The sequence below is a fragment of the Symphalangus syndactylus genome, chromosome 9 (assembly GCF_028878055.3).
Source record: "Symphalangus syndactylus isolate Jambi chromosome 9, NHGRI_mSymSyn1-v2.1_pri, whole genome shotgun sequence".
Classification (NCBI taxonomy): domain Eukaryota; kingdom Metazoa; phylum Chordata; class Mammalia; order Primates; family Hylobatidae; genus Symphalangus; species Symphalangus syndactylus.
Genome location: NC_072431.2, coordinates 124,517,686 through 124,538,340, shown reverse-complemented (window position 1 = coordinate 124,538,340; position 20,655 = coordinate 124,517,686). Strand labels below are relative to the sequence as shown.

At 38.0% G+C, this 20,655-nt stretch overlaps 1 protein-coding gene across 4 annotated transcripts in view; it reads right to left on the bottom strand.

Annotated features, from left to right (window-relative positions):
* Positions 1–20,655, bottom strand: part of TTC39B (tetratricopeptide repeat domain 39B) — a 133,382-nt gene that overhangs the window by 13,114 nt on the left and 99,613 nt on the right. For 3 of the 4 annotated variants that reach the window (XM_055294206.2, XM_055294207.2, XM_055294208.2), the window contains 10 exons: positions 20,522–20,589; positions 16,541–16,605; positions 9,310–9,415; positions 7,913–7,978; positions 7,282–7,390; positions 6,451–6,518; positions 6,300–6,359; positions 4,704–4,865; positions 3,692–3,783; positions 2,050–2,176 (listed from right to left, as the gene is read on the bottom strand). In XM_055294206.2, the coding sequence (XP_055150181.1) occupies positions 2,050–2,176; positions 3,692–3,783; positions 4,704–4,865; positions 6,300–6,359; positions 6,451–6,518; positions 7,282–7,390; positions 7,913–7,978; positions 9,310–9,415; positions 16,541–16,605; positions 20,522–20,589 (923 nt within the window). Of the gene's footprint in view, positions 1–2,049; positions 2,177–3,691; positions 3,784–4,703; positions 4,866–6,299; positions 6,360–6,429; positions 6,519–7,281; positions 7,391–7,912; positions 7,979–9,309; positions 9,416–16,540; positions 16,606–20,521; positions 20,590–20,655 lie in introns of all 4 variants that reach the window. The other variant, XM_063609165.1, reaches the window with a different exon arrangement.

Below are 20,655 nucleotides of genomic sequence, written 5' to 3'. Positions count from 1 at the left end.
ATGGCACCGAAAACTAAGATCATGACACTCTACCTTCAATTTTACATGTAACAATTTACTGCTTGCTGCTAATAGAGTGAGAGTTCAATTCAATAACAGAATATTTTTTAAATTGATGATGATCTTTTAAAAATTCCTTTTATTGATAAAATCTTTTTATCAGAAGGAAGCAAGCTCATATCTGAGACTTTATGAAAAACAGGCTTTTGGTAAAATTCCTAGATACAAAAAAAAAAAAAAAAAATCCCAGTACTAACATTTCAAGCCAATTTCCTACACATTCTACATCCACAGACCTGGAGAAAGAAGTGCAGAGAGTTAACCTTCCCTGTGGTTCTTAACAGTCAAAGCAGGATACAGTTACGTACACACTGGTATCTAAGTACTAAGGCAAAGAAAGATGATAGTCTAGAAAATTTTCAGTAGAGTTCTGTGAGACAGAAAAACGTTCCCAGTGCAAATCACTTAATAAAAATGAATCAGGCATGGAGCTAAGGCTCCAATTGGTTAAGCAACAGAAGGCTCTCACGTGAGCTGGGAGAGGGAGATGTTTGGTTATTTGTGTGATTTACACAGTGTTCTTGTTTTTATTTGTGCTCAGACACGATTACAGAGTGGTCATATTTTTGTCTCGCTCCATCACAGTCACAGAACGGCCCTCTCTGATGCTGAAGTTCTCTGAGTTTGTGTTAGGTAGGAAACACCTGGACCTAGGTGCTAGGCGCAGGCTAACTCCTGTCTGACCCCCGTCAGGGAGGGGCTGCATTGTACTTTCTCACAGAATGTATAAAGGGCTCCCATAAGTCACTAAGAAAACAATCAACCCAATGAAAAATTAGGGAAGAATATGAAGAACAATTCACAAAAGAAAAAATCAAAATGAAGAAACACAAGAAAAGATGCTCCACCACATCCACAGGGAAATGCAAATTAAAATGGTAAAATACTGTCAGTACTTATTTAAATTGGTAGAGCTTTTTTTGAGGGGAATTTAACAATATCTACGACAATATTAAATGTATATATTCCCTTGAACCAGGAATTCCATTTTAAAAAAATTCTTCACAGAGAATTATATGCACATGTACAAAAAGAGGATATTCATTGTAGGGTCTAATTGTAAAAACTGGAAAATCTAAGTAACTGTCAAAGAGGAATGATGAAATAAACTCTGAATTTAAAAAAAAAAAAAAAAAAAAACTCAGGAAACTCCAGAGTGGAGGACTGCAGACATGGGTTACACTGAACAGCTTTCCTGTGCTGACTATCTATATAAAAACTAAAGCACCAGAAGAGTCACAGTAACTTGATATATTCAGTATTTTTTGAAGAAGACTTCACTAAGAAAATTTAAGTTGAAATTGTGTTTTTCATAGAAGCCTTGCCTAAGTGGCATAAAGTTTAAGAATGTGAGCTGGAGCTAGAATACAACAGCCAGCAGCCAGTTCTGGCTCTTGAGCACTGGAAATACAGCTAGCCCAAACTAAGATGTCCTCTAAGTGTAAAAGACACACTAAATTTCTAAGACTTGGTTCAATATGAAAGAATGTATATATCTCATGGATAAGCTTCTATTAATTACATGTTGAAATGACAAAATTTTGCATATACTGGGTTAAACAAAATATATTCTTGAAACTCATTTCTATTTCCTCTTACTTTTTTAATGTGGCTATTAGAAAAGGTAAAATTACATAATGTGGCTTGCATTAGAATTCAACTCAACTTCAATGGAATCAACTTCTGTCTAAATTTCTTCATCTAAAAAATGGGGCTAAGAGTTAACTATACTCAAAAAGTTATAAGAATTAAATGATAGGTTTTTAGTAGCCTTTATCGTAATGCCTGGAGCATACTAACTAGTCAAAAACCATTAGCTACAGTTTTTATTTATTAATTATTTATTTAGAAATGTTCAACTTACAACAAAACTTACAATGGTTTTTAAATGAGCTAAACTTCATAACCAAATTCAGATATGCTCCCTGCTGCTGTGAGTAGATAATTTATTTCTAGTACATGAAAAGTAAATAAAATAAAAGCAGATACCAGGGCAGGTAAGATGAGCTTCACAGGTGCAGGTAAGGAGGCAGAGTAACGCCGAGCCTTCCTCACAGCAAACTTCTCAGTAGGGAGAGATTTCCCGGCAATTCTCTGCTTCAAGCTGTCCACCTGTCTGTGAAGAGCCCCAGCCCAGCCCCAGAGAAAGGTCATGGCAACACATACATTATTTGTACCTGTGGATTTCACAGTGAACTTCACAGACCACCAGCAGCAGCAGCAGCAGCAGCATCACCTGGCAACCTATTTGAAATGCCAATTTTCAGGCCCTACTCTAGACCTACTGAATCAGCAACTCCAGGGCTGGGGCCAAACAATCTAGATTTTGATAAGCCCTCCAGGTGATTCTGAGGCACACTGAAGATTGAGAACCACTGATTGACACATATTTCTTTCCAGTCAACTTAGCTAATGTCTTAAATCTATCAAACACAGTCCAGGAAATCTAGGTATACAACTGGCGATTTCTATGAGTAAGCAGGAAAGAGTCCAAAGTATTTACTTATGTTGTGGATACTCAGGGAGAGAGAAGAGGGTACACTGGTATATCGCCTATTCCTATTTGCAAGTATTACACAGATCTATAAAATAATATGGCTCAAAAGATAGCCATCAATTAACGTATAATTTAAGAAAATGTTTCCCAAGCACAGGTTGTTTGGGAAATAATCAGCTTAGGATATGTACCATGTTTACAAACTTCCTTTTAAAATTCTACACAATTCCAATTATGAAATTCATAAGCATGTAAAAATGACAGTAGGATGGGGAGACTACATGTTCCTGGGAGCGCTTTCTTATGCGTAATTTTATGAATGCGTCAAACAAGTTGCTGAGAAAGAATTCAAGGAAATACACAATTACATCACTGAAAGAAAAAATAACATGAAATAATATGCCTCCAATATGAGTCAAGCTTGTGTTAGGTTAATTCCGGGCAAAACATGGAGCTATGGATTTTAAACTAGAGTGTCTCATCATTTTTGTTCATTACCATCAGTGGAAAAGGCAGTGGAAATGTGAGGTGGGGGTCAGAAAAGGGGTCAGAAGCATGTCTCAGACAGGAACCCTTGTAGTTTAAAGGTAACAGCACCTTTATGAAGAGACCATTCATTGTTAGAACTCTTATTATCCCAACAACCTAGAAGCTATGACAGAGCAAGACCTCAAAGCTTTCTCCTGAAAATAAAAATGATCACATCTTTCACATAAATTGTTTTGATAGGGAGAAAACTTAATCTGCAGTGGAAGAAAGAGAATGAGACTTAAAAGATTTTAATGTATCTTAATACCCTCTTCCATTAATTGTTGTTTCTGTAAAATAAGGAAATGAACTTTACAGTAAAAGGTGACATTTATCATGTTGATGTTGATGCTACAGTTAATACACGTGGTCATTTTTTTTTGGAGACAGAGTCTCACTCTGTTGCCCAGGCTGCAGTGCAATGGCGTTATTTCAGCTCACTTGCAACCTCCACCTTCCAGGCTCAAGCAATCCTCCCACCTAAGCTTCCCAAGTAGCTGGGACTACAGGCACATGCCCACCTAATTTTTTGTATTTTTAGCAGAGATGAGATTTTGCCCCTGTATACCCTCAGGGCCTTTGTTATAGAAATAGTGTCTCACATACCTGAATAAAGTTACCACATTCTCGTTAGTTGCTACTACATCCTCCTCTGGAAGCATAGTCAAAATTGCCGCTTTCAAGAACACATAAGTTGCCTTGAGAAAAAGAAGGAGCTTATTACAGAACATCCCTAGGTACATGACATTTCTACCTTGCAAATCAGGAATGACCTACAAGTCTTCCAGATATAAAATTAGAGGCATTAAAGAAATCAGAGGAAATGAAATCTTATATTTCCTGTTCAAAATGAGAACAACTCTTTTCAATTATCAATAATTTAAACCGTTTTCCTATTATACAACTACAGAATTCATAGGTGAGAAAGTGGACAGAATGAACAAGAAAAAATTACATCATTGCCCCCCAACTTCTCATAAGTGGATCAGAATTAATTTCATTATCATGAAAAGCCTGGGCATTAGGGCACTGGGAAGTCTACACAAAATTATCAAGATGATTAAGATTTCATAACTTTATAAGTACAACTCATTTTCAGAGATAAAACCTCATGTTTAAAATAACTCTTTGTTGTTGTTTGAGACAGGGTCTCACTCTGTCACCAGGCTGGAGTGCAGTGGTGTGATCATAGCTCACTGTAGCCTCGAACTCTTGGACTCAAGCTATCCTCCTGCCTCAGCCTCCCACGTAGAAGGGACTATAGACATGTACCACCGTGCCTGGCTAATGTTTTTATTTTTTGCAGAGATAAAATCACACCATGTTGCCCTGGCTAGTATCAAACTCCTGGCCTCAAGTCATCTTCCTGCCTTAGCCTCCCACAGGCATGAGCCACTGCGTTTGGCCCTGAAAAGAACTGTAGATGGCTTTTAAAGCATGTAATGCTGAGGACAGTACCTATAAATAGCGGGTCCTTAAGGCACATTTCCTCCTTTTGTGGATCTCTAAGTTGAGAAAACACTGTGGTATTATACTACTGAGCAAACAGTCCTAAATGAAAATCATCCTGGCCATGTATTACCAAACAGACGACATTAATGAAAGTATTGCACTTTACCTTGGACCATTTACTCTCTTTGCAAAGCAGATCTGAATAGTAATATGCCTGCATCCAGTTTTGTTGGAAAACATTAATCCACATTAGCTCCCAGTAGCAGAGATGGTGAAACTGTTTCCATTCTTCTTGAACTGAAACGCATTTTCGAAATACTTCTTGTGCCTGTAAATCAAGTACATAAAGTTGATCATCCAGATATTAGACAAGGAGATAATAACCTAATGGAAAAATACATAAAACACTTAGTACAAAAAGGACAAAATTATCACTCATTAACCTCTCAATATGATGATATGTTCTTTTCCTTACAGGCAATGATACAGTTAAGTTCTGCCTCTTTCTTTAATTTTGTGAGAGGGCCTTGACACTTTGTAATGTGGGAGTGAGGAGGTTCCATTCCAAGGAAGATATCAAATGCAGAAATCATTTAAGAAAAGACTGACAATAAAGTTAGAACTTCCATAGGACAAAACACTGTAGGCAAAGTTACAGGCAACAGACAGGAAGAAGATGTCACTATCTACATAATTGGCAAAAGGTTAACTCTTTTATCATTCATCAATTTAATAAAATTCTGTAAGAAAAAGAAAACTAAACAGGAAACTGGTAAAGATGTAAATACCCAATCAGAAAAAAATATATATAAATGACAGATATACATGTGGAGAAATTTGTAAACTAGGCAATATAAACTTAAAACTTAGATTCTCATTTTTAGCCATCACATAATGTCCTGAGCTGGCAAAGAGCATTGGAAAAAAATATTTTTATATGTTTACTGGAGTTTACATTGGAACAATCTTAAGTGAGGAGGGCAATTTGGCTGGATTTATAAAAATGCAACCACCTTTTGGCCCAGGAATTCTACTAATCATAATCTGTCTTCTATAAATATACCTGTGTACAGAAATATACATACAATGATGTTCACAACAGTTTGTAGTGGCCAAATGTCTATGGACCACTTTAATAGGTATAGTATATTCAACCCATGAAATGAAACCCAGCCATCAAAAAGAACAGGAGACATTTAGGTATACTGACCTGGAAAGAGATCCAAGACATATTGTAAATATAGAAAAAAAAAAAAAAATCACAGAAAAATACATGTTTGATCCCATTTGCGTGGAAAAAATGGTTTGTGAATGTATATACATAAATGGCTCCTTACTTTTCTACTTCTGACCCCGACGCTTCATTTTTTGAGGGAATTGGTGAATAATTTCCTTTGATAAGGAGCCCACACGTAGTAGACTTGCATGTCATGCAGGGGCTAGATTCCAAAGTCAGTGTGTAAGGCAGAAATTGGTAAGAGTCACAGTTTCTTGAAAATCTCTGAGCTTGTTATATGGTATACATTATCCTAAAGTGCTTAATGTACTCTATGTATAAATGTAGACTATATTCAGTAATCCACTGCATAGATTTTATATAATAGAATGTATATACAACTTAAAAGTTTTGGCTTTTTACTTACATTGTTTTTTTCTTTATTTTTGTCTAGTCCATATAGCTAAGTTTACTTTTGTTGAATGCGTAGGTCGCAGCTCTACCACCATACAGACAACTCCCCCAAATAACTCCCAAATAAATTACCTCTTCAAGATTCCCTTTCAGCAACTCTATTCGGGCATGATAAAACAACACGAGTGAGCCCTGCAGAGCAAGGAAGAAAACACACCGTTCAACAGTCAACACTGGCTGATTAATTACGGTTGAAACATACACTTTGAAATACTGAGCGTACATTTGGAAACTGCTGGAGGAAGGGTGCCAGGAGACGCTCTGCTTCCGCAACATTCACTTCTCCTGTACCTAGAAATTTAACAGGAAAAGCCTCAGTCTTCATAAGACATGGGGATATTTATAACCAGCTCTCCACATTTCATTAACATATAGTAAAGACCTACTCATGGAAAAGATGAAAACTATTATTTCATCATTTTTATATCTGGGGAATAAAATAAAGACTAGTCTCACCTATAACTTTAGTTTAAGAAAGCTCTAGGACACACTAATTCTTAAGAATGCAGGTGGCTGTCTCAGATTCCTAATTGGAATTTCTGGTTTTAATAGCAATATTAACTTATTTAGCCCAAAATTTCATTTTCTGCAAAGAAAAGAAATCTAATGTATGATAAAATAGATCACCTTAATATAGAAATTTTAGCTGAGAACAGATGAAAATTATTTAATGAAAGAAACTACCCTACTCCCTCTGCTAAATGTCACTATGACAAAGGACACTATTTTCTAACTTTATTCAAAAAAAAAGTAAACAGATATGAACTACTAGCTCTTGCTGATCTTTCTAAATTTTTACTTACTCAGATTAAAAACAATCAACTTTTTGTTATGTTTTGTTTTGTTTTGTTTTTTAATTTAGAGACAGGATCTCGCTCTGTTGCCCAGGCTGGATCCAGTGCAGTGACGCGATCATAGCTCACTGCAGCCTCAAACTCCTGGGTTCAACCGATCCTCCCACCTCAGCCTCCCAAGTAGCTGGGATTACAGGTGTAACCCACCATGTCTGGCCAGATAAACAATGTTCAATGAAACAATCTAATCCAGATCTTACCAAGTATTAGGGAGATGTAAGTATGAAAAGCTAAGATGGTTAAGCAGCACAGTGCAGACCTCATGCTCCTTCCTGAAGCACCTTCACGTAACTGCAGGAGGCCCAACTCCTATGGGAATTAAATGCATTTTAGAAAGAGAACATTACTGGAAAATCATATTCAGAAACTTTGTAAACATTTTTATATATTGGGGGGTTACAAGTACAGATTTCATATATTATGCTGTGGTGAAGTCTGGGCTTTTAGTGTACCCATCACCCCAAGAGTGAACACCATACCCAAGAGAGGGTAGTTTTTCAACCCTCTCTTCCCCCACCCCTCCCATCTTTGGTTAACTATTAAGAAAGCATAGGAAACCACGTGAGAGTAATAAGATCTAGCAAGAAGCAATATTAGCAACACATAATTTTTCATCCAAGAATTTGGACAAGGGTGAACATTTTTAACTTTCATCAGAAAAACTATGTCTAAGTCCTGAAAAACATGATCAAGAATCAAAGGCTTATTTTCTGTCCCACAAACAAATTGCCAATAATTATCAAGCTAGTTATGCAGACATGTTGCATTGCCCTCATATTTAATAAATGTTTTATCTTCCCTGTCAAAATTAAGATAAAATTAAATTTGTACCCTATTTCCAGAAAATCCAATAAATTCTAGTAGTCTGATAATCCTTGCTGGTAAAAGGGACAGCATCTGTAAGAAAAAAATATACAGTGTACTTATGTCTTAGTGTTTCTAACTGCAAACAAATCTAAACTAACAACTTACAGTTTTAATGCTTCAATAACATGAGAAATTGGGAACAAGTTTTAACCATCAGATATTTCTGTGACCACATATTATAACAATCACTTATGAATTAATTTCATTTAGCTAAGACAATGAACCTTTAAAAAGTTTTTTTTAGCCTGGTCTTTCCAGGGTTCACTATAGAATACTGGGATCTTTGATGTGGTGTGATGAAGTGACAAGAAGGCAACCCCTCAAAGCACCCACACCCAGGCAAGGTTTCTTAGTTTCCTTTCCCAGAAGCAAAAATCAGTCATAGTCTGTGTGATGTGTAGACACCACCCAGAAGTGGACAGCTGCAGCACCACTTCTCTCTGGGATATTCCTGAATGACAGTGGTGAGGGAATATCCTTCCAGTAGGCAGAACCCTGGGCAGTCCACCTGGTTATGCACTACGCTTGAAAGGAGAAATGGCCAGATGTGCAATTATATGCTGATTCAGGGGATGTAGACAATGGTTTCGTTGGATGGGCAGGGGCTTGAAAGGATCATGATTGGAAAAGTGGTGACAAAGAGGTCTGGGGAAGAAGTATGTGGACAGATCTTTCTGAATGGGCAGAAAATGTAAAGATATTTGTGTCCCATGTGGATACACACCAAAGGATGACCTTGGCAGAAGAGGATTTTAACAACCAATTGGATAGGATGGTCCATTCTGTGGGTGCCAGTCAGCCTCTTTCCCATTTATCACCCACAGGCTCATGAGCAAAGTGGCCATAGTGGCACATACACTCACGTGTATACTTCTCTTGATCACTTTATTTTCTCACGAATTCCAGTGAACCATCAATAAAATTTAAAAATCTCTTAATCACATATTGGAATTTGACAGATTACTACTCAGACTTCATTTCCTCAGGGATCATCAAAAATCATTCCTCAAGTTACACTGGTCCCTCAAACATTTTCAATTCCAGAGGCTTCGTTGTCATTGCAACAATATTTCTGCTGTGGAAATGGAAATGGATTCCACTGTTCCTTGTTACCAAAAACCTTACTAGTCTATTCAGAGTACCACACGCTTCCCTTACATTTTACAATCCAAAGCTACTCTGAGCATATGTGGAACTTTATAACACACTGGGTCACAATGCCAGAAAACTGATCCCACTCTAGCTGTTTGTCAACCAACCCAGGGAGAGGTTCAGGATGAGGTTCAAATGCAGTGGAGAAGGCACAGAAAACCTTAGGTTCTTCTTCAAAAGTTCTGGTTTCTATACAGTGATTTCCTTACCAAATTAAAGGCCCCAGTGCCAAGCTTGACACCCCCTTCAAACTCATAGAAGAATTCCTGCTGAAGTTTGTTCTTCTGAATTTCATGCAGGATAGAAAGACATTCTCTGGATTGAAGAACAAAAGTGACAGTGTAAGTTGACCATGACTCTGAAAATAAATATTAAATCAAATTTTACACTTACACACTATAAAATAAATGTCAATAATTAAAATACCACCAAAATTTTAAATGGATGATGCTATGCTGAGTTTACTCTTAAGGATACTAGGTAATAATCATCAAGGGAAAAGGAGATGCTCATTTTTACAGTGTCTAGCAGGACCAGTGTTTCTGGACTTAAAGAGAGGGTTCATCCATTGGCAAGCACCAGCCAGGAGCCACAGGACCACAGGCTGCCATCCCACAGCTTCCGGCGCATCTTACGGCGGACTCCCTGGGACGGCTCAGCTCTCAACCACTGCATACACTGCAGCAACCTGAGGAAATGAGATGCTACTGGCAAGATCTGAATTTCAGTGTGACTGCCATTGTCTCAAACAGACCAAATAAATTAGGGCTTAGGACCAGGACAGACTGAAACAAGAAAGCCAAGGCCATCACAATGGCCCCATCTGTCCTCTGCTTTCTTCCTGCTCCATCCATGCAAATCTTTCCAACTTCTCACTTCATTTTCTATGTATTTCTCTCTTGCCTGTTCACATCATCTTCAAAAGGCAAATATTTAACCAGAGAAATAACAAATTAAAACAATAACAAAAATATAAAAATTGGTAATACCTGGGAATTGCTTATCAAATTGACAAATATATTTTTTAATAGTAAGGAATAATGAGATATCATGAATCACTTGGTGTGATGCAATTATAAAATGTGCAACTACACTTGTGGTCCAGTCTAGCCAAATATTTTTAATCTGAATCTAGCAAGCCTATAGACCTAACTTCCAGTTTACAAAAAATGTAAGGGTTCAGACAGTCAATTCAGATGCCCACCAGCCTACAAGCATCCCCTGCTGTCATTTCCCCTGGGTCATTTATTTTTTATTATGGTGTATTTTGCCAAGATAAAATGATGAATGTTTATTTGGTCAGCTCAATCAATTTCTTCTGATTTCTGATTTTATGCCACGGTTAAAAGGCCTTTGAAACTGACATCACGTACCTAATGATATCATTTCTATGGTATTTTTGCCATAGAGTCATAATCTGAATTTAATCATGAAGAAACGTTAGAAAAGTCCACATTGAAAGATGTTTTACTAAATAACTGGCCATTTTATTCTTTTAAAATGTCAGCATCATTAAAGACGAAGACTGAGGAACTATTCCGAATGAAAAGAGACTAAGGAGACATGGCAGCTAACCTCGATACTCAGGATCCCGGGTTGGATCCTGGGCCAGAAAAAGGCACTGATGAGACAGCTGGAGAAATGTGAGTGAAGGTCATGGAGTAAATATTAATACTGTATCCATATCAGTTTCCTGATTTTAATAATTGTACTGTGCTTCTGCAGAATATTAATATTTGTAAATCTGAGTGAAGGCTATATGGAAATTTTTTGTAATAATTTTCAAATTATTTCAAAGTGAAAAAATAAAAAATAAAGTTTAAAGCCTTTATATTTAAGAATTATAAAAATACTTTATGTTTCCTGCTAGAATTCTTTTTAAATCTTTTAATATTAAACCTATATGGACTTTTTTCATCTTAATGATTTTCCCATAAAACGAACAATTTTCCCAAAAACATTTACGAAAGTACCTATCTTTCTTCACTGTTTTGAAAGGGCCTATCTATATAAAGGAATTTAGCATATTTTGAATTCCCAGGTAAGTGCGTGTGTGCGTGTGTGTGTGTGTATGTAAGTCCATGTGTGCACACACACACATGCTGTCTCTTTCAAAAACCCACACGGTTCATTTCACTGATATGTAAAGGCATACCTTGTTTTATTGCACTTTACTGTATTGCACTTTGTGGATACCGTATTTTTTACAAATTGAAGATGTGTGGCAACTCTGTGTTGAGCAAGTCTATCAACGCCATTTTTCCAACAATATGTGCTCACTTTGTGTTTCAGGGTCACATTTCAGTAATTATCATAAAATTTCCAAACTTTTTAGTTATTACTGTATCTGTTAATGGTGACCTGTGATGGGAGATCTTAAATGTTACTACTACTATAATTGTTTCAGGGTGCCATGAACCACACCCATATAAGAGGGAAAGTTATCAATAAATGTTGTGTGTGTTCTGACTGACAGGCTGTTCCTCCATCTCTCTCCTCCTCAGGCCTCCCTATTCCCTCAGACAAAACAATATTGAAATTAGGCCAATTGGTAACTCTACAGTGGCCTCTCAGTGTTCAAGCGAAAGGAAGAGTTGCACCTCTCTCACTTGAAATCAAAAACTAGAAATAATTAAGCTTAGTGAGGAAGGCATGTCAAAAGCAAAGACAGGCTGAAAGCTAGGCCTCTTGTGCCAAACAGTTAGTCAACTTGAAAGTGCAAAAGAAAGGTTCTTGAAGAAAATTAAAAGTGCTACTTTAGTGAAGGCACAAATGATAAGAAAACAAAACAGCCCTGTTGCTGATATGGAAAAAGCTGTAGTGGTCTGGATAGAACAAACCGCCCACAGCACTCCCTTAAGTCAAAGCCTAATCTAGAACAAGACCCTAACTCTTCAACTCTATAAAGGCTGAGAGAGGTGAGGAAGCTGAAGAAAAAAATGTTGGAAGCTAACAGAGGTTGTTTCATGAATTTAAGGAAAGACACCATCTCTATAACAAAAAAGTGCAGCCGGGTGCGGTGGCTCACACCTGTAATCTTAGCACTTTAGGTGGCCAAGGCAGGCGGATCATGACGTCAGGAGTTTGAGACCAGCCTGGACAAGCATGGTGAAACCTTGTCTCTACTAAAAATACAAAAATTAGCCAGGCATGGTGGCACACACCTGTAGTCTCAGCTACTCGGGAGGCTGAGGCAGAAGAATCACTTGAACCTGGAAGACAGAGGTTGCAGTGAGCTGAGATCGTGCCACTGCACTCCAGCCTGGGCGACAAAGGGAGACTCCATCTCCAAAAAAAAAAGTGCAAAGTGAAGCTGCAAGTGCTTATGTAGAAGCTGTAGCAAGTTATACAGAATATCTAGCTAAGATCACAGACAAAGGTGGCTGCACTAAACAACAAATTTTCAATGTAGGCAAAATGGCCTTCTATTGGAAGAAGACGCCATCTAGAACTTTCATATCTAGAGAGGAGAAGTCAACGCCTGGCTTCAAAACTTCAAAGGTCAGGCTGACTCTAGTTAGGGGCTAATGGAACTGGTGACTTTAAATGGAAGCCAGTGTTCACTTACCATTCCAAATATCCTAAGGCCCTTAACAATTGTCCTAAATCTACTCTGCCGGTGCTCTATAATTAAAACAACAAAGCCTGGATGATAGCACATCTGTTTACAGCATGGTTTACTAAATATTTTCAGCCTACTGTTGAGATCCACTGCTCAGAAAAAAAAGATTTATTTCAAAGTATTATTGCTCACTGAAAATGCACCTAGTCACCTAAGAGTTCTGAAGGAGATGTATGCAAGGATTATATTGTTTTCATGCCTACTAACACAACATCCATTCTGCAGCCCATGGATCAAGGAGTAATTTTGACCTTCAAGTCTTACTATTTAAGAAGTACATTTTATAAGGCTATTGCTGCCATGGTGATTCCTCTAATGGATCCAGGGAAAGGAAACAGAAAACCTTCTGGAAAGGATTCATCATTCTACATATCATAGACAACATTCATGATTCATGGAAGGAAGTCAAAATATCCACATTAACAGGAGTTTGGAAGAAGTTGATTTCAACCCTCATGGATCATTCTGAGGGGTTCAAGACTTTGGTGGAGAAAGTAACTTCAGAGGTGTTAGAAACAGAAAGAGAACTAGAATTAGAAGTGGAGCCTGAAGATGCGACTGACTGCTGCCATCTCATGACGAAACTTTAATGGATGAGGAGTTGCCTCTTATGGATGAGCAAGAAAGTAGTTTCTTCAGATGAAATCTACTCCCGGTAAAGATGCCATAAACATTGTTGAAATGACAACAAAGGATTTGGAATATTAAATAAACTTAGCTGATAAAGCAGCAGCAAGATTTGAGAGCATGGACTCTAACTCTGAAAGAAGTTCTCCTGTGGGTAAAGTGCCACCAAGTGGTATTGCATGCTACAGAAAAATCTTTCATGAAAGGAAAAGTCAATAGGTATGGCAAACTTCACTGCTGTCCTTTTGTAAAAAATTGCCATAGCCACCCCAACCTTCAGCAACCACCACCCTGAATGTCAGCAGCCATCAACATGGAGGCAAGACCTCCACCAACAAAAAGATTATGACTTGCTGAAGGCTGAGATAATTGTTAGCATTTTTTAGCAAAAAAGTGTTTATCAATTAAGGTATGTATATTTTTTAGACATAATGGTATTGGCAGACTTAAGAGAATACAGTACAGTATCAACGTAACGTTTATATGCACCAGGAAACCAAAAAGTTTGTGTGACTCACTTTATTGCAATATTCACTTTATTGTAGTGGTCTGGAACCCAAAATATCTCTGAGGTACACCTGTATGTCTTTGCCTCCACAGGCCCATTTTAATTCCTTTAGTATTTTTAAGTTTTGATGACTAAAACAGCAATTAGCATTGAATTTAACATTCGTTTATATCTTCTAAAAATATTTCACAAAGAAATCTATACGACAGCATGTCAGGTACCCAAGATCTACCACCCCCTTCCAGGATTTTGAATGAAACACAATTTTGTGAAAGGATTTTCAGTGAAGTACCTCTTAAAATACTAAATTTTGGTTCTGCTACCAGTAATGGCAGGGTAGCTTATGTCAGATTAACTTTCCCACAAATAACTATTATAAATTCTGGAAAAATACAAAATATACATTTAAAACATATTTTTACACAGTGGAAAATGATGGGAAAAAAGTAGGAGTCTCAGGAGAGAAGAAAGTAAGAATGGGGCAGAAAAAAAAAGTTTGAAAAATTATGACCACAGATTTCTCAAAACCACACTTAGCCACATCATAGTCAAACTACTGAGACTCAAAGATACAAACTAGTCAGTCTTCAAAAAAGTCAGAAGAAAAGACACATTATGTATAGGGGAACAATAATACAAATGAAAACCGAGTAACAGAGGCTTTAATACAATAGGAAGCCAGTTTTAAAGGGCTGAAAGAAGGAATGAAAACCCATCGACTCAGAATACTATAGTTAGCAAGAATAACCTTGAAAGAAAAAGTAAAAAGTAAATATATTTTAAGATAAATGAAAACAGAATTTGTTGAAAGCTAACACCCTATAAGAAATGCTAAAGGAAGTTCTTCAGTCTGAAAGTAAACAGGAAATATATTTACCATTTTGAATAAGAATATGAAAAATGGTAAGAATACGGGTAAAGAGAGAAGACTACAACATATAACTGATTAAAGAGAAAGTCTGACACTGTATTGTAGGGTTTATAACATATGTAAGTCTGCTATACATCATAAAAATAGCACAAAGGGCCAGGCGCGGTGGCTCACGCCTGTAATCCTAGCACTTTGGGAGGCCGAGGCGGGTGGATCACGAGGTCAGGAGTTCGAGACCAGCCCAGCCAATATGGTGAAACCCCGTCTCTACTAAAAATACAAAAATTAACTGGCCGTGGTGGTAAGTGCCTGTAGTCCCAGCTGCTCGGGAGGCTGAGGCAGAAGAGTTGCTTGAACCTAGGAGGCAGACATTGCAGTGAGCTGAGATCGCACCACTGCACTCCAGCCTGGGCAACAGAGCAAGACTCGGTCTCAAAAAAAAAAATAGCATAAAGGACAAAATGCGGTAAATGAAATTACACTTTTGCAAAGTTCTTACAATTTATGTCCAGTGCTACAATATTAATTCTAAGTTGACTGTAATAAGTTAAAAAGAATATTATAAACACTACAGCAACCACAAAAAAAATGAGAGAGTACAGCTAGGAGAATAACAGTTTTTAAAATGTTGTTAAAGCAAAAGAAGACAGCAGGAAAAAAGGGGAAGAGAACAGATGAGGCAAAGAGAAAAAGCAAAATGGTAGTCACAAGTGCAAACATATCAACGGCCCAGCTATGTGCATCTACAAGAAATACAATTTAAATATTTAAAAATACAATTTAAATATGAAAACAAAAATAGGTTTAAAGTAAAAGAATATATCCCATGCAAAGACTAATTATAAAAAGCATGAGTGCCTATATGAATATTAGACATAACAGATTTCAAGACAAGGAATATTACCAAAGTTAAATAGAGACATTTCAAGATGATGAAAAGGTTAATTCATTAGGAAGACAGAACAATTATAAATACATATTATAAAAGCCTAACAACAGAGCTCCTAAATATATGAGGCAAACACTGACAGAACTAAAGGAAGAAAGGGAAGACTCCAGATTCAAACTTAGAGCCTTTAACACTCTGAGTAAATAACAGACAACTGGATAAAAATCAATAGGGATATGAACAACGTTATGGCCACCTCAGCTGAACATTTCCATCTACTGCAGAAAGTTCTACTGGGCAGTGCTGCTCTGGAGTCTGAACCAAAGATATTACTATAAATTTAAATTTATAAATTGTTCTAAGGAGAGAGTAACTAAAATTACCTAATCAGAAATTACGTCCGTAGCTTTATTTTCAGCTAATTTGCTCTTAAAATTGTATTTAAACTTAAATTCTGTTGTCCTATAACACTGAATACACACTCAGCAAAAAATCAAGTTCATTTTTACCAACACCAAATAAAAAATCCTAGTCAGGCTGGGCACGGTGGCTCATGTGTGTAATCCCAGCACTTTGGGAGGCTGAGGCGGACGGATCACGAGGTCAGGAGACAGAGACCATCCTGGCTAACACGGTGAAACCTCGTCTCTACTAAAAATACAAAAAATTAGCCGGGCGTGGTGGCAGGTGCCTGTACTCCCAGCTACTCGGGAGGCTGAGGCAGGAGAATGGCATGAACCCAGGAGGCGGAGCTTGCAGTGAGCCGAGATTGCACCACTGCACTCCAGCCTGGGAGACAGAGTGAGACTCCATCTCAAAAAAAAAAAAAAATCCTAGTCAAACTTAATTTAGGAGAATTGTGAAGAACAAAGGAGTAAACAGCACAAAATTATTTACAAACTGCATCTTACTTTTTAACTTACTTATATATTTGGTAACTTGTTCTAATTTTGAGTCCACCTTTGATGAAGTTGATCATATTTTCATCCTGAAAATAATTCAGTTAAAAAATTAGATTATTTAGCAAAAAATTTTAAATTGTCCCCACAGTTGTATGTTTGTGTGATTAGAAAAACAAAAACAAACAAAAAAAAGTATTTTGAGGACATAATTTTGAAATTAACACATACTCTTGCTTTACATTTAAAAGTTTTTGGGGTAATTTTTCTTCCACATTAGAGGACAACATAAAGAAAATACTTGTAGAATCCTTCAATTATTTTATATTACTAAGGAGGTAATCCTCACCAATTAGGGGCCATATGGGGTCCAAATTATTTTAATAAACATCGACATCTACTGAGCAATTTTCTTCTGGGTTTAATAGAATCTAAAATGGATGACTTTAACATCCTGCTCTAAGGCCAAACCTTCCAGTACATTACACCCAGTAAATGGGACAATGGTTCTTCTTTCACAGAGTACTTTAGCAGTCAGAGTCTATTTAATGTTGCGAATTTTACTCACACACATTTCCAGGCCCAAAATAACTGGTCTGGTTTCTGAAGTGGCTGTCACTACTATGCAATTGTTTTAGGAAAACACCACCACTTCAGTTCTGTTTATCTGATTGTCATTGACCATAAAATTGAGGCTGTTGGCCTAGATGAATGGCATATTTGGGGTCAGCATTCTGGGATTCTAAGACAATAAATTACACCAAATAACCATTTGAAGGAAGTTACTCTAATAGATGGTACTAGTGGAGACAGTCCTATGTTTTGCATATCCAGAGAGAAAGTTTTTCTAGTGTATTGATATTAGAAAGATGCTCTGGCCGGGCGCGGTGGCTCACGCCTGTAATCCCAGCACTTTGGGAGGCCGAGGCAGGCGGATCACGAGGTCAAGAGATCGAGACCATCCTGGCCAACATGGTGAAACCCCGTCTCTACCAAAAATACAGAAATTAGCCAGGCATGGCGGTGGGTGCCTGTAGTCCCACCTACTCAGGAGGCTGAGGCAGGAGAATCACTTGAACCTGGGAGGCGGAGGCAGCAGTGAGCCAAGATCACGCCACTGCACTCCAGCCTGGTGACAGAGCGATACTCCATCTCAAAAAAAAAAAAAGAAGAAAAAAGAAAGATGCTCTGATATGTATTTCTCTTGTACTTAAGCATCCTTCTGTAGCAAAAGAAAAACTGAATTTCATTTACTAATTTCATTAATTACTTAAGTATTTAATGTTCTAATTATTATAAGAATCAATAGATATGAAATTCAGTGTTTATCTTCTTAAATTAAGGAAACTTATGATTATATAAAATCCAATACCAACCAGAAAAGAATTTCTTAAATTAGCTTGAAATATGCCTCAAAAAAAAAAAAAAAAAAAACATATTTCATTTCAGGATTCATCAAACTTAAACTTAATGCCTATTTTATACCAGGCACCCAAATGCAAAAACAGATGAAAGTAATACAATATGTTAAGGGAGGGCGTCAAGAACAGGGAGGGAGCCATGCACAGGGACAGAGTCATGCACGGGGGTGGGATCATGCATGGGATGTCATGAGAACACAAAGTAGTGGCATGGAGAGGGCTAGATATGCCTCCTGGAAGCATTGGTGCTTTAAGCACAAAAATAATTAGAAACTGGCCAGGTATAGAAAGGCAAAGCAGATGTGAATTTTGTAAGCAAAGTAAAACTTAAGTGGAAAGACAGGGTGGCATTAGGATCATGACGGGTTTGGCCATGTGTGTATATGTAATTCCACACTGCTGAAGAATCTATTGCAAAGAGAATGACCAAGGAGTTAAGAAAGCTATCTCCAGCCATGCTACTCAAGTATGCAACCCCGTCAGTGGCTTTCAAGGACACCTGTAAGGTGCGGGGGGTGGCGGCCGGGTAGGGAACATAGAGAGGAGGTACCAGTTTTGTTTGAAAAAGTATCCCCCTCATTTATGATATTCTGATAGAGAATACTGCCATACTCAATCAGAGCTACTGAATGCTGAAGCAGAGAAGTGACCAGGTTAGAGACTCATTTTTAAAAGGGTACTCAACCCTCAACTGCAGAATAGGGAATAAGCTGAAGGTAAAAGAAATTAGAGAGGGAGAGTCACTAGGTTGCTGTGCAGTCCAGCAAAGAGTGGATAAGCACTTCTTCTAGAACAACGATAGGAAGAGACGGAGCTGCACAATCTTTAAAAGGATAAAGCAGCATGAATATAAAAGTGATTGGGTGGGAGTCATGAGGAAGAGGGGACAAGCATGAATACCTCTTTAATTTCAAATCCCCAAATATAACATAAGCCTTCAAATCCCAGATTTGATTGCCAAATCCCTGTTTGGAAAACAGAAAAAAACTTGGGCCTCCATGACTACCATTATGATGCTTACTGAGGCAGTAAGACTGTTGTTATCAACCAGCCTTTGTAATGTCTGGGTTTTAGGAAACAGGGTCATGGGCTACAGTGATTCCATTTTACTAAACCAGAATCCAACCCAAGAGGTAAACCTCCAGGAAAAGAAAGAAGCAACTGGCAAATAATTTAAAAGATTGTGGCCGGGCGCAGTGGCTCACGTCTATAATCCCAGCACTTTGGGAGGCCGAGGTGGGTGGAACACCTGAGGTCAGGAGTTCGAGACCAGCCTGACCAATATGGTGAAACCCTGTCTCTACTGAAAATACAAAAATTAGCCAGGCATGGTGGCACACATCTGTAACCCCAGCTACTTGGGGGGGCTGAGACAGAAGAACTGCTTGAACCCAGGAGGCAGACGTTGCAGTGAGCCGAGATCGTGCCACTGTACTCCAGCCTGGATGATAGCATGAGGCTCCAACCACCCCGCCACCCCTCCCCAGAAAAAAAAAAAAAAAGATTGCGAGTGAGGAAGATTTTCCATTTCAAAGTTGAATTTCTTTCTGATTTCTTACAATCTCTACCCCACCTCACCCTCACTGTAGCCATCACTAACACCCATGAAGCCATTATGTGAAAATTTATGTTTTACAGAAGCATTGGAAGATACAGAACTAGGCAAGGTACTGACTGTATCAGTTCCCAGAGGTGAAATTAAAATGGCTCATAAGAAAAGGATTGTTTAGTGACTTCTAAAAACTGCTCTTCCAAAGGAAGAAATAAAAGAAAGGAGAATGAGAATATAGAAAGAAGGGGAAAAATAAAATTTGAAGTGTACATGCTATGCATGCATAACTGAACTCCACTGAGGCAAGCGGTGTAACAGGGGACACTTCCTCTGCCCGGGCCACTCCCATGGGCGGCCTCTACCAGTAGAAAGCGCAAAGGAGAATACTCTCCCGGTTTTCACACAGATGCATCTTAAAATTAGATGTGACGGTTGCAAAGCAGTTTCTTTAAAGTTTCTTTTTTGTTTTTGAGACAAAGTCTTGCTCTGTCACCCAAGCTGGAGTGCAGTGGTGTGACCTCGGCTCACAGAAATCTCAGCCTCCCAGGTTCAAGTGATTTTCCTGCCTCAGCCTCCTGGGTAGCTGGGATTACAGGCGCCTGCCACCATGCCCGGCTAATTTTTTTTTTTTTTTTTTTTTTTGTATTTTTAGTAGAGACAGGGTTTCACCATGTTGACCAGGCTTGTCTCGAACTCCGGACCTCAGGTGATCCGCCCACCTCAGCCTTCCAAAGTGCTAGGATTACAGGTGTGAGCCACTCTGCCTGGCCTAAAGTTTCTTTAAAGACACAGTCTTTAAAGGGCAATGATTCCCAGTGGAGTGCAATTTGAAATAGATTCTTAAGTGCAGTAGAGGAGGAACAAAGCTCTCTAGCATCTTTTTTCAGTGAAACTTTATCAGAATAACAAATATTTGCCATCACAACTCTAAGTCAAAAGAACTGAAGCTTTGACATAGAATGCACCACATTTTTCTATGCAGCACTGGCAGTCTTCCCAGCCAATACGAATTCCAAGCCAAATATTCATTACCTGCACAAACGTGAGTGCAGCTTTCTGTAGGAGACACTCGGCATAACAGATTTCAGCATGCATTTCCTCTATGAAAAACAAATAAAATTATATTAAGTAAAATCACACATCCAAAGTATTGCTCTGTGATGTTC